This window comes from Cherax quadricarinatus, chromosome 14 (genome assembly GCF_038502225.1).
Source record: "Cherax quadricarinatus isolate ZL_2023a chromosome 14, ASM3850222v1, whole genome shotgun sequence".
Classification (NCBI taxonomy): Eukaryota; Metazoa; Arthropoda; class Malacostraca; order Decapoda; family Parastacidae; genus Cherax; species Cherax quadricarinatus.
In genome coordinates, this window is record NC_091305.1 from 1,301,802 (window position 1) to 1,317,009 (window position 15,208).

The window sequence follows — 15,208 nt, forward strand, 5'->3', positions numbered from 1 at the left end:
AATACGTGGTGAAGTAGGGTTACCTGCAGTGGCCTCGCAGTGAGCGTCTAGGAAAGTTAGAACAGTGCCCCTGGCTTCCTGTGCTCCTAGAAGTCGGGCTCGGATCAGGCCAGTCCGGACACTTGATCGGATCACACGGACCGACACCGGCAGCTTGGCCACGTACTCGTCCAGCGGCTCCTGGGAACCAGAGAGAACGTGAGTGGAGATTACAGGAGAGAATAACAGCAAGATGGAGAGAGAGGCAACACGAATACTCAGCAGTGTTCACTAACTCACAAATCGAAAATGAAACTGGATGCAGTTTGAGTGTGTTCTGAGCCATTATAAAGTCAAGGACGGACTGAAACACAGTCCACGTTCCTCTCCAATTTGTGGGATTGTTACGAATTGTTCCAGCTACGGTACTGTGACTTATCCTTACATATAAAATGAAAATATATCTCACTTTCTTCTTTGCTTTGTTGGGTTATTCTAAATTAAATTTCAATAATTTATCACAAATGAATGCCTACAATAATCGTCAAGTGTTTAATACAAATACAGCAAATATTATAAAACTGAAAAAGACATTTAGCCTAAATAAATCATACTTATTTGTTTTAACTGACAATATATCATTGTTACATTAGTGAGAGCTGCAGCGGCTTTACCAATGGAGAGGACCCAGTGGACAGGAGGGATTAGTGTTAAAATTCATATATGTGGCATGAATATTTATCAATGCATAAAATAAGCACAGAATTAAAGGGAGATATTCCAACAGGTGGCTGCCTGGGCATCAAAGAAAATATTATTGTGTTGTGAACCAGCAAAAGACTCGGTAAAATTACCATATGTGATACATAGTCAATTACTAATTAATATCTGAGAGGAATGTTATCTCCATCTCTTTGTCTCTCTGGGGAAGGATGAAAGGAGAAAGCAATAATCTTTGAAAGCAATAATCTTTGAAAGCAAGAATGTTGGAAAGCAATAATCTTTAAGAGAAATAATCTGTATTGCAGATTACAGCTTCAAATTAACAAAGTATATAAATAGAATTAGTAGTATAAGCATAGTTATATATTAGCAACGATTTGCACAAGTATCGGACAATAATAGACTATTATGGACTATATAGTTTGATGTGATATAAGATTAGATATACCGTGAAAGTCTCTGGGGAATGTAAAAAGACTTTAGGGTTACTGTTTATGTCGCTGATACAGATGTGCTGTGTGTAATGTCTTCCTATTGTAACCCTCGTAGCTTAGTGATATAGTGCAATAAACAGCAAGATGATGAGAATAAAAAATGGGTAACGAAAGATTTGATATCAGATTGGAGGGAGGGAATTTGGTGAAAGTGAATGTGTTTGGATATCTGGGAGTGGACTCGTCGGCAGATGGGTTTATGAAAGATGAGGTGAACCATAGAACTGACGAGGGGATGGTGTAGTAAGGCATATGTGGAGACAAAGAACGTTATCCATGGAAATATAAAGGGGAGTGTATCAGTATCAATATTGGTATCAGCACTCTTATATAAGTATGTAAGACGGGTTTTGAACGAGGAGAGGTTGAGGTGGTCTGGAAAGTTAGAGAGCATGGAACAAAACAGAATAACTTGGAGAGTGTATAAACCTGTAGTGAAGAGAAGAATGGGTAAGGGTCGTCCTAGGAAAGGTTGGAGGGAGGGGGTAAAAGAAGCTTTAGTGTGAGGGCCTTGGACATCCAGTAGGCGTACGTGAGCGTGTTAGACAGGAAGGGAGGCAAATGGTTTAAATGATTTGACGTGCTCTGGTAAGACAATGATGGAGTAATAATGAGAGTGGTTTTTTTCTTTTTTGGGGTTACCCTACCTTAGTGTGTGTGTGTGTGTGTGTGTGTGTGTGTGTGTGTGTGTGTGTGTGATTATAATATATACATATATGTCGTGCCGAATAGGTAAAACTTGCGAGTATGACTTAAATAGCAACGTTCTTCTTGCCGAATAAGGCAAGCGAAAATTTGTATATGCAATAATTTCGCAAAAAAATAATTCTGAACCTAACGAAAAAAATATATTTCACTGTGTTTGTTTATTATTAATTATTGTAAACTTATCTAAAATATATTTAGCTGGATTAGGCTAAATCAAATTGCGCTTGTTATAATAAAGTTAGGTAAGTTTTCTAAAGTGCTTTTGGTACAAAATTATTAATTTTCACATTAACATAAACGAAAATATCTTTACATATATATATATATATATATATATATATATATATATATATATATAATGTATCTAAGTATATAAACATCCCCAAAGATGGGAGGTGACGCAAGAGTATATTTTGAGGGAGGCAGTAATGGGTGTGACTGCTATATATTTTTCAGGATGTGACACACTATACTCCCGTCTTAAGCCATGGCAGCCACCCTCCCTGACACACCACTGGTGGGGGGGGGAGTGCTGAGTGTAGATCTCATCCGTGTATGACACTGCCACTGACACTGCCACTGACACTGCCACTGACACTGTTTATTCAGCCTCACATGGTGACGGCAAACAACACTGTACAAGTCACATCAAACAACTCCAGTAGTCATAGGCTGGAGAACATATCTTTATGTAAATTCATCGTATCCCGAAAAGGAAAACAAATAACTGTTAATATTTACCCTCACGAAATCAAATTGTATTTAACATCCAACAACAACAAAAAAACTTATTAATGTCGATCAGGAAGATGAAACTAAAGACGCCAAAACACTACTTTTCAAGTATTGTGACACACATTTATATATATATATATATATATATATATATATATATATATATATATATATATATATATATATATATATATATATATATATATATATATATATATATATATATATAAATGTGTGCATAGTATAAACCTTGGTTATATATATATATATATATATATATATATATATATATATATATATATATATATATATATATATATATATATATATATATATATATATATATGTATATATATATAATCTTATGTGTACTGTAAGGTAAATATTAGAGTGGCATCGTGGTATCCTCTTCCTGGGGAAAGGATTTCCAATATTGTTTTGTGGAACTAGTTTGGAACACAATGATCTGGAACTTCCAATCGGATGTTTTGAAAATGCAAAGTTGGATCTTCCTTTGTCGCTCGATGAAAGCACCACAGGGGCTTAGTATTGTTGCCACACCGTGAGCACTTTGTACCCGAAATGGGCTGACCCCCTCCTCCCTCTTTCTCTCTCTCTCTTTCTCTCTCTCTCCCCTCCCTCTCTCTCTCCCTCTCCCCTTCCTCCCTCTCTCCTCCTCCTCCCTTTCTCCCTCCCTCTTCCCCTCCTGACTCTCTCCCCCTCCTCCCCCCTCCTCTTCTCTCTCCCCCTCTACCCCACCTCCCTCACTCCCCTTCCCCCTTTCCCTCTCATATTTACACAAGGGTTTTACTGGGTTAGGTTAAGAGTTCCTATATTTGCCTACCTCAGCTCATTTTAAAGTTTTATTTATTATTATGAGACATATAAATAAGGAATAGGATTAAGCTGGAGCCATTTGTAGCCTAATTACCTCATTTTGTCATTTGACTTTATTTCATCAATGTCATTATACTGTACAAACAGGTTCCAGACTCTACTCATCCTAGGAATAAATGATCTCAAATGGGAATGATGTTTTTCAGAAGATTATAGCCAAAGTGTAGTTGCTGTTTGCTGGTGGTCTTGTTGTGCAGAAGCTGTCTTCTCGCTGTCCGCCTAGTGGAGCGTGATACCTTGATCACATTTTCCTTCTACATATCTGTAAGGCCACCCACATCCCTCAGGTGTTAAAGACTCTGCTGAAATAACAGGTCTGTCCAGGCAGGGTCCAGACGAGAGACGAATTGTTTTGCTCTGTTCTCTATTCTTTCAAGAAGTTGTTGATGAGATGAGAGAGACGGGGGTGGATAATCCAAGAATCTGAATCATACTCAAAGTTTGAGTACACTTAAAAAAAAAAAAAAACATTCCACGGGCGGGATTGAACCCGCGGTCAGAGAGCCTCAAAACACCAGACCGTCGCGTTAGCCACTGGTCCAGCTAGCCACAATAAGATTCGTCCAACTAGGTATATTTCTGCACCATAGGAAGGTTAGCATAGGCACCACTGTGACAAAGGCAAGTTTTTACAGACGAATCTCCAGCTAGCGTGGCCGTGACGAACTCTAGCTCAAGTCCCCTCAATGCCGTCAACATGACTCACGAAATCGTAATGACACGATTGCAAACAAACTACATTGAGGGGACTTGAGCTAGAGTTCGTCACGGCCACGCTAGCTGGAGATTCGTCTGTAAAAACTTGTACTTGTTGTCACAGTGGTGCCTATGCTAACCTTCCTATGGTGTAGAAATATACCTAGTTGGACGAATCTTATTGTGGCTAGCTGGTCCAGTGGCTAACGCGACGGTCTGGAGTTTTGAGACTCTGACCGCGGGTTCATCCCGCCCGTGGTATGGTTTGTTTGCAATCGTGTCATTACGATTTCGTGAGTCTTTGAGTACACTTAAGTCTCAGACTCTTGCAGCCTCTACTGTTGATCAGATACGAGATACATGTAAGTGCTTTTAGCTTCCAGGTCACCTTGTTTGCAAGATTTACTATGTGGTTCTTCGTATTACGATCACGGTGCCTAGAGACCATTTTGTTTCTCAGAAGCAAATGTAACGTGCTATCATTTTCTCCAACGTGATATAGCTGTTAGCTGGTGATTGATGTGACAGAGTAACTGGCATTTCCTATCTTGGATAAATAAATGTCAGAGTATAGTCGCCTGCATGTGCATGGGCTTCTGTGAAGAGTTGAAGGTCATTGAAGTAGACATACCACATCGACGGACCAAGCCTTGTTGACTCTGTCCCATTGAGAACTACTCTTAGAGATCTACCTTGGAGGTAATCACTAAGGAGGCAAAGTGCGGAGTCAGCGACTCCTAATGCTTGCAGTTTTGCCAAGAGTCCTTGATGCTATACTTCGTCGAAAGTACCAGGTGTGTCCGGTGACTGGTGTCACATAGTAGAGAGTATTAAGAGCAGATCAGCAGCAGTGTGACTCTCTCTGAATTCATATTGAATGTCACAAAGAAGCAAAAGTTAGTCGAAAAGCGCTTTCATCTACCGAGAGATCATTATCTCAAAATCTTGTCAGTGATTGATAGAAGTGACACTGATCTGTAATTGCTAATTTCTGGTCTGGTGTGAGTTAGGAATCTTTCCATAGTTTTTTGGCTCTAGACAAACCAGAAGCAAATGAAAGATACGGACAAACAACAGATAAAGAAATTTGAGATACAAAAAAATAGGGCTACAAATATTAGGAATAAAACAAAATTTATTACAAAAAAAAATCAGAAAAACGAAACCCAAATCTTTTATTCAAGCATATGATGTATGAAAGACAAAATGAAAATATTAAAGGCTGATGACATAATGTATGAATCAGAGTAGGAAATTTGTGAGGAACTAAATAAGCAACTCGTCCTCAGCAGGCGTGATATGCTTACAGATTTGAAGCTTCTCTGCCCAGACACCATTCTGCCAGGCATATCAATATCATTTTTCATTTTTCGTTAAATATTTACTATTACTCGTTTACACCATAAATAATGATCTAATTGCAAAAAGAAATTGTTCAGTAGTAAACGCTGGGAATAATGTAAGAAACTATGTAAAATTACTAAAAAGGTTGAACTATGAAGTTCCAGAGTTTCTTTATATAGAAAGACATTATGTTAATCTGTGTAGTTAAACTTCAGGAATCACTTGAGCCGCAGCACACTGAGGCAACCGAAGTAATAAGGAAAAATAACTGTAAACATTGATCAAAGAAGAGCATTAGGATGACGTATAAAAGCATATCGTTAAAGAATGGGTTTTGATTTTACATATATTATAACGTAGTCTGAAATACAAAGGGACTACAGGGACACTCGGAAAAGTAGCCGACTGTTAGTGATTTCGGCTCACAACCGAAGGAACCCGAGTTTAAATTTTCAGGTGGGTGGCAAGGAATTTACACTTTCCCTACACCTGTTCAGTAATCAATAAACAGGTACATGGGTATATCCTGGATATATCTGTGCTTCGAGATGAGCTAAAGAAGAATGAGTATCTTAGCCTACAAATTTCATGAGGGGAAGAAATACTACCTAAATTTCAGTATTGGTGGGGTAAAGTTAAGAGCTGAAGGAGGAATTCGTGAAAGCGAAATCCACACACAGTTTCAGTAATGGTTATGACAACTCAAATAGTTAAACATTTAATACTGTAGACTGAAGATTTCGAGAAGGGTGCCGGAAGCTATGACTCAACATCCGGGTGAATACAAAAAACCAAGAACCTGGCAAGCATTTTGCAAGCTCCCACCTTCAAGAAAGTCCTCTGGGAGGCGTCGTCGACCAGCAGGATCTCCTCCAGGAGGCTGGGAGGTGAGCGGGTAATGACTGAGTGCACAGTCCGGAGCAAGGTGGACCAGGCCTCGTTGTGGAAGACGATGATCACTGAGGTAGAGGGAAGTTGATCCACTCGGTACACCTTCTCGTGGCACCTGTGGGAAAGAAGAGGAGAAAATAAAATAGAAAGAGAAGAAAGATCTTCAGTTGGGGTAATTACATTTTTCTTTGGCTCTTCTGTCTCGAAGGGAAGGATCTGCCTCAGTAGGAAGGGTCCACATTAATGGGCAGTATCTCAGTGGTAAGGATCTGAGCGAGAAGGATCTGACGCAGTGGGAGGATATCTGCCTCAGTGGGAAGCATCAAGCTCAATGGAAAAACCAGATTCAATTAAAAAGATTTGGCTCAAGGAAAGCAGATTTTACTCGGAGGAAAATGTCTGGATTTGGTAGGAAACTCTAGCGCACTGTAAAGGACAAGGATTGTGGATAAGGACCTGGCTCAGGGGAAGAACCCTGGTCAGGGACAAGGACCCGGCTCGATGGAGAAGACATGACTCAATGGTACGGAACTGGCTTAGTTTACGACAGTGAGTGGAGCCTGGAAGAGAGAGTGGGACCTGGTTCAAAGGGGGAGAGAAAATAGCCTGTTAGGAGAGAGAGAGAGAGAGAGAGAGAGAGAGAGAGAGCAGAACCAGACCTGCATAACTGACGTTCGATGGTGTTTAGTTTCAGTATCACCAGAGGAAGACAAAATATAGAAACCATACATGGACCTTCAGAGAGCCCAGCAGATGAAGCCTTTGGCATTCCCCATCCAAATTTCTATACCCATGAGAAGGTATTTATTATTCTTGAGGGAGCATGGGTTATTTGTCCTAAATATTATTAATAATGGTGGTGACAGTTTATTTCCCTTTAACCAATTCAAAATTAAATTCTTCGACTTACTTTTTCTTGCGAACATCCGGGAGGGTGCGGTTAAGTGGTATACGGTCTGAAGCTAGCAAGTTGAATTTGTTGATGTGGTACAGTTGTTGCATCCTGGCCGCCTCCCAGCTGGGGATGTGCACTGGGTTACCATTCTCACCCGCCGTAGGCTGAGGCGAGAACCCATTGGTGTTCAGCAGCTCTTGAGGGAAGATATATTATTTGTAGAACTACTGAGAAAGAGAATGAGGTATGGCAGACACGCACACACTGAGGCATGAATTATAAACATTTACTAATATAAAAATGAAAGCCTAATAAATTTTAGGGAAAAAACTGTCCAAACGAACCCAAAATAATACAAAATATTTTTATTGTAAGCTTCACGCCAACAATGACGCCCTCAACAACAATCTTTCATGCGCTGACGAAGGCCTCATTATTATTATTATTATTAAATATTAGCCGGTATTCTCCCGGCCCGGGCCTTGTCCAAGTGGTGGCCCGGCCTTGGCTCCCTCTTTAGGGAGTGTCTGAGACCTAAGTCTCCCATGGGAGGAGGCACAAGTACCTCCTCATCTTTGGGACCAATTGTCCCCAGGCCTAGCCACAAGCTAGGCCTCTCTGGTCTGCCATCCCCGCCCCAAGGGAGCAAATGGGAATGACAGTCTTATGAGCTAAAGGCTCGGGCTCAGGCACCTACCCTACCCTAGAAGGGTTAGGCATGGTGTCGATCCGAAGGCCTCAGCGAGGCCGAAAAAGACTATGTTTATCTTCTCCTTTATTCTCTTCATATTGGGTTATTTATGCTATTTGCAATTTATACTTTTTTTTACAATAGTTTATATTCATTCGTCTAGTCAACAACTTATTTTACACAATAGAGTTAACAAATGTTACGAAAAGCTGTGGACACTGCTAACAACGAACACCCATTAATATACCCAATATGATCTCAGCAACAGGCATAACTTAAATATAAACAAAATAACTTCATTCACTCTTCCTGAAGGCATAATACTCTGCACTTTCCGAGTCTTCTTTAACATCAATAACCAGGTGAATACTTCCATCACAACCCTAAAAATCATTGCATCTTCAGTTGGCTTTAAGTCATCTTCCTGTATGGATGTAACAGCACAAACAGAATCCTACTAGGCCCATGAATTTTGATAAATATAACAGGATATAAAATGACCACACAAGCACTATATATTATTTATATAAAACTGTTTTATATAACAATATATGCACGGTGTAGCATCTGTTATTTATGTTAGCATTAGACTTGCTGGAAGGTAAGCACATTATTTAAGCTTGACAAGAAATATTAAATTCTGTAATTTCACAGTGTACATACTTAATATACTGTACGTTTCTGTGTGAATAAATTTACTTTCCACCCTGTATACCGAACACGTAAGGAAAAAGAGGAAGGGTAAAGCAAGGGATAAACAAGAGTAGTGAGGAAGTACGGTTGCGGCAGGTGACGGAAGAACAAGGGAAGATAAAGATGGGACAGAGAAGACGGAATAATAAAAGGATAAACACCGGTTAGGAAGTGAAGAATAAAAGGATAAACAGTGGCTAGGATGAAAGGCTAATCAGGGAAGGAAAAAATAGGTAAAGGCAGCTGTCAGAGTCCTTTGAAAGATTGAAGAGGATCAGTGTTAGATGATAAAGGTAGTTACTATTGAGGGGAGAGAGGAGAAAGGAAGAATTTTATGTAGTTCCCCAAAACCTAAACACTTATGGACCATTTAGCTCAAGGAATGGTGAAAGCTCGATCCTCTTTTCGTTAATCCCATTCCGGTCTGTCCGGTCTAGGCTGTTGTCAATCAAGATACAAGAGGAAGCACCAATCCTTATTAAGTGAATCATTTCCATTTATTCTAACATCAGTAATACACAGAATGAAAGGAAGGAGAGACCTTTGATATACATACATTTTTCACGAAGATTTTGGAAAGATTTCTCAACAGGGACTTTTATCTAAATTAAAGGCTTAGAAATAACTTAAAAAGTGGTTTTCTGGTGATCAATTATGGGTATTTCTAAACGGAAATGCATCAGAATGGCTGGTTGTAACAACTGGAGTGCCATTAGAGTCACTCATGTAATACACAATCTTGATCCACAAAAGTGACGTTGAAGATGAGCTATAGTGAGTATATAGCAGCAACACTGGTTAATAACACAACGAAATAAGCAACAAAATTAGACCAACAATTGAGTGTCAGGGATTACAAATCGATTTAGAATCTTAGTAAATTTTACTAATAAATGAAAAACAAATTTCATTACATTTCGTAAACAAACTAATTAAAAGTAACTAAAGAAAGTTCACAAGGAAAAGTTTTGCTCATTGTTCAACTTTATTATCTCTTACTTCTCCAGCTATATAAAGATATACTGTATCCTCTCGTATGACTGGATGAATGCCAACTCTTAGGCCGGGTCACCACCTGGAAAAGACCCGGACTGTGATAGTACCGGCGAATCTATATGAAGCCAACTCTTAGCAAATATTTGTCAGGATAGATTTGCCCAACATACTAGACAAAAACCCATACTAAGGAACGTTATGACGACCTTTTGGTCCGTTCTGGACTATTGTTATGGATCAGTGCGAACTAACAAGAGTCCGGGTCAGACCAAACGTCTTGATAAGGGGCCTCTCCTAAGTTTGAATTTTTGCTTTGGTGAATTGTTCCAGCCAGAGTAATGTAATTTATTCTTTCTTCCTCTACACACTGTCCCTAACATAATTTTCAGCATCGGTAGACACTGACATACGAGTGAAAGTGATAATTAATGTGATAATGCCATGTAGGCCGTGTAGATAAAATTATAAAATAATACTATTCATTGGCTCTTTTAGCGGGTCATGCACATTGTTATTATAATCATGGGGAAATGCTAAACCTATAGGAATTATACACCGCCTGTCATGCGCATTGTGATCCTGGAAAATCATAATCGCTACATGTGGTTGGATCATACTCTTTCAGAATTGTGTACATCATTTTAATCATCATATTCGAGAAAGGATGTTGACAGATCATTAAGAATATAAATTAAGGAAGGGTATTGAAGATCTCCAGCCTAACGAGCAAGATATTTAGAGTGAGGAATATATTATGAGACTCGTTCTGATGAAGGATACACTTTTTGCAGAAAAAGATTTTATTGGAAGGGCATTTTGATCTTTTAGGATCGAGCAGATCAAAAGGTTCTCCCAGTAAAAGCTTGCTCTGTAAAGTAAGTGATGGCTGTGTTGAGGAGAATGACAGGTAGGTGAAAGTTATAGGCAGAAGCAGCAATGAATGAAGGCAGAATAATGAATACATGTAAGACTTGCCTGAGAAATATTAATGCTATGTCAGATTAAACCGTGGTAACAAGATAACACTGACAGCAAAACCATATATTTGTCCATTAAAATAACTCAGAGGCTCTTCCAAAGCATTCTTCTTATGCACCAAACATGCAGCTTAATGGAACCCTCCTTAGGCTCCAGTCTCATAGGATTACTAGGTCCTCGATAAGCTCACCTTCAGTAAGGTTCGGTGTGGTCTTGCCTGGTATGTCGTCACCCATGTAGTGTCCCACCACAACGTGGATCCCTCGCTTGTCTATGTACTCCTCCTGGTTTTGATGGCGGGACCTGTGGGACAGTATCACCCTGTCAGTCAAACGAACAGTGGTCAACGCGTAGATTTTTAACAAACTTAGATACCTCAAACTCCTGTTCTTCACCATTCTCCTTTGTGTGTGCACTGATGAAGCCACTGTGTGGCGAAACGTTTCCTCAATAAAGATACTCAAGTGTTGCACGTGTATCTAATTTATCAACTTGTCGGTTCCCTGAACCATTTATCTACAAAATTGGGTACACTCGCAATGTGTTGCTACGCTGGGTTATAAGTCACATGGTGGAAAAAACAATACTATATCTCGAAGAGTTACATGGTCTAAACACACACACACACTGTGCAGCTACCCTATGATAAATAGGAGGTTTGCACCCAGAGAGAGGGAATGCATAGTTATGATTGTTACATGATGGAAACAGAATAGGTATATTTTGAAGTTATACTGTGAAATGGGATGGAAATCCTGCATTAGGAAATGAAAGCTGTCAGCCTGAGCTAAGAGATTTCAGCAGAGCAATGACGATATCGTCAAGCATCCGCTGTATAGCTACAATAGTAATTTCATTCCGCAGAGGTGATGTCCTTTAAGCATGCATTATCATCTCTCAGAATGAAATTTAAGGTAAAAGAACTGATGGAAATATCCATACAAAAACTGAAGCTATTCATACAAAAATGTGTGTATATTTCTGCACTATTACATATCTTTAACCTATAGAATGCAGAGCCTATAATTTTTAAGAATTTCCTATTTATTGTCATACAATAACAAATTAATGTGTGGTGATGAATTAGACATGTGCAATACGTGAGGGGACTTTATTCTGAAAGCGTATAGCTAACTGGTGTTCTTTTTGTACTATTCAATAGAGATTATATACGGAAGACAGTGGATCTAAAGCAGAGATAGGAAGATGAACACACACAGGGTTAGGTGGAGAAGTCTTTGAGAGGAACTGTGGAGAACTAAGGCACATTATTTCCAGTTGTGAGGTGTTTATCGTAAACCACCTTGAAAGAGGTCAGGAATTTTGCCTTAACCGCTATCAAAAACATCGAGGACTCCACACACCTCTAGGCATAATCAGAACCCCAACACAAGAAGCGATAAGCCAGCAAGCAGTCACGACTGCCGCGTCCTCCAAAGATTCACTGGTTCCCCTCACCTATGCATCTGTGTTCATAGAATACTACCTTGCTCAGCACCGCAGACCAGTGGTTCATGCTTATCACACCCACATCATAGTGACAATGGCACTACTGAGTGGGAGTTCTGCATCTGATCAGGACCCGCCGTAGGAAGTATTCTCTAACAAATAAATCAAGAACACCTCTCGATATTCGAAAACTATCCGTGACTCCAAGAAATACCCAAACGCCTGAGTATTTGCATATAAATATCTTATGATTATGGTAATGTTTCGCAAAAATCGAGAAAAAGTGTGGATAATAAGAAACAGGAAAAAGCTATGTCCCTGACATGGTTCTCACGGGAACAGCAGCTCAATTAGTCTAGTTAAATTAGTGTGAAGCTTGTCACCTTACTAAAAGGCGTTTTAATAAAGGGGAATTATTGAGTGTTTTATTCTAAAGTTTGAAATCGTGTGCACAAGTTTCCAAGTGAATGTACTCGGCTGGTGAGTGCTCCTGGACATCATAAATTGCCACCTTATTAAAAAGCTTAAATAATTATAGGAACCAGCTACGCGTATGTTATTAGGATGTCATATTCCAGAGAGTTACTGTGCTTCGTTGTGCATCCGTTTAAACCTGGGGGAGAATTTCGTGGACACGAAACGTATTTACTCATTAAACAGTATATTGACAGCCTCACCGTGTGCAGGGATAACTTAACACAGTGTAAATAATGCAAGATGGCCTCTTTGAACTAATTCAATAAATTTCTTATGTCTCTTTTTTTACTGATTTAACTGTTGTTGTAGGAGTTTGATATTGTCGTGTTTGTTACAAGTTAACTAACACTGAACACCGTATTAAAATGTTGAGAAATTTAATGAAAATCGAGAAGTAGGAAAACAAAATTAAACTAATAACAATATTGTGTAGTGGTGTCAGATTTTTTTTTATTTATGAACAATTCTGCTACAGATTTGAACACTTAATCCCCGCAAGGAAGGTGCTCTACAGTGATGTTGTTTTCCTCAATATACACCTCAATTTTTTTTCCTAAAAGCAGTTCAAATATATAAAAAATCATATTCTGAATCCTGAGCAAATTATGACAACATGAACCTTAAGAACATATGTTTTTATTATATGAAACTGCAGATATATCCAAGTGTATTCTATATTGGTATGGTCGCGTATCAATGTATTGTGGCGCCGTTGTCATAATTTGAGGTTCCCAAACCAATTTGGATCACGACCCAGTTAAGAAATTGAAGGATTGTCTTGGGTCTTTTTCCCAAAATTTTATATAAGGTCATAATATATGATAATTTGGGGAGGAACTAAGTAAATAAATTCTTTGTAATGGATAGACAATCTATTTGACTCGTGCATATTATTCGGAGTCACTGCGGATATAATCCCAACATTATATATATATATATATATATATATATATATATATATATATATATATATATATATATATATATATATATATATATATATATATATATATATATATTCAAGGCATGTGTTGTGTATAAGACAATTATTTCTTTTGACACTATCTGATGCAGTTATAGAATGATAATTTGCAAAAGTAGTGATGACTGAATGTTGAAAGAACCGAGAATGACAATGATATCCTTAGTAGTTTTCTGGATTTAAAGCTGAAATTCACTCGTAAACGATTAAAGTAAAATCTTATATATATATATGCATTGGCCAGGGAGGTATACCATCTTTTAGGAGTGAAGAAGAGCAGGATGTGAGTGTGGGGGAGGTATGTGAGGCATTACGTAGAATGAAAGGGGGTAAAGCAGCTGGAACTGATGGGATCATGACAAAAATGTTAAAAGCAGGGGATAATATAGTGTTAGAGTGGTTGGTATTTTTGTTTAATGAATGTATGAAAGAGGGGAAGGTACCTAGGGATTGGCAGAGAGCATGTATAGTTCTTTTACATAAAGGGAAGGGGGACAAAAGAGATTGCAAAAATTTTAGAGGAATTAGTTTACTGAGTATACCAGGAAAAGTGTACAGTAGGGTTATTATTGAAAGAATTAGAGGTAAGATAGAATGTAGGATTGCGGATGAGCAAGGAGGCTTCAGAGTGGGCAGGGGATGTGTAGATCAAGTGTTTACATTGAAGCATATATGTGAACAGTATTTAGATAAAGGTAGGGAAGTTTTCATTGCATTTATGGATTTAGAAAAGGTATATATGATTCAAGAAATCGTAATGACACGATTGCAAACAAACCATACTCCCGGCCGGGATTGAACCCGCGGGTTCAATCCCGGCCGGGGGTATGGTATATATGATAGAATGGATAGGGGAGAAATGTGGCACATGTTGCAAGTATATGGAATAGATGGTAAGTTACTAAATGCTGTAAAGAGTTTTAATGAGGATAGTGAGGCTCAGGTTAGGGTGTGTAGAAGAGAGGGAGAATACTTCCCGGTAAAAGTAGGTCTTAGACAGGGATGTGTAATGTCACCATGGTTGTTTAATATATTTATAGATGGGGTTGTAAAAGAAGCAAATGCTAGGGTGTTGGGGAGAGGGGTGGGATTAAATTATGGGGAATCAAATACAAAATGGGAAGTGACACAGTTACTTTTTGCTGATGATACTGTGCTTATGGGAGATTCTAAAGAAAAACTGCGAAGGTTAGTGGACGAGTTTGGGAGTGTGTGTGTAAAGGTAGAAAGTTGAAAGTGAACATAGAAAAGAGTAAGGTGATGAGGGTATCAAATGATTTAGATAAAGAAAAATTGGATATCAAATTGGAGAGGAGTATGGAAGAAGTGAATGTTTTCAGATATTTGGGAGTTGACGTGTCAGCGGATGGATTTATGAAGGATGAGGTTAATCATAGAATTGATGAAGGAAAAAAGGTGAGTGGTGCGTTGAGGAATATGTGGAGACAAAAAACGTTATCTATTGAGGCAAAGAAGGGAATGTATGAAAGTATAGTGGTGCCAACACTCTTATATGGGTGTGAAATTTGGGTTGTAAATGCTGCAGCAGGGAGGCGGCTGGAGGCAGTGATGTCCTATCT

The 15,208-nt window shown here is 38.8% G+C and overlaps 1 protein-coding gene across 1 annotated transcript in view; it reads right to left on the minus strand.

Moving 5' to 3' along the window:
• LOC128696268 (polypeptide N-acetylgalactosaminyltransferase 1) overlaps positions 1-15,208 on the minus strand; it is a 139,873-nt gene that overhangs the window by 6,991 nt on the left and 117,674 nt on the right. The window contains exons 3-6 of the mRNA XM_070084762.1: positions 10,911-11,023; positions 7,378-7,558; positions 6,402-6,582; positions 24-180 (exon numbers count right to left, since the gene is read on the minus strand). Of these exons, the coding sequence (XP_069940863.1) occupies positions 24-180; positions 6,402-6,582; positions 7,378-7,558; positions 10,911-11,023 (632 nt within the window). The remainder of the gene's footprint in view (positions 1-23; positions 181-6,401; positions 6,583-7,377; positions 7,559-10,910; positions 11,024-15,208) is intronic.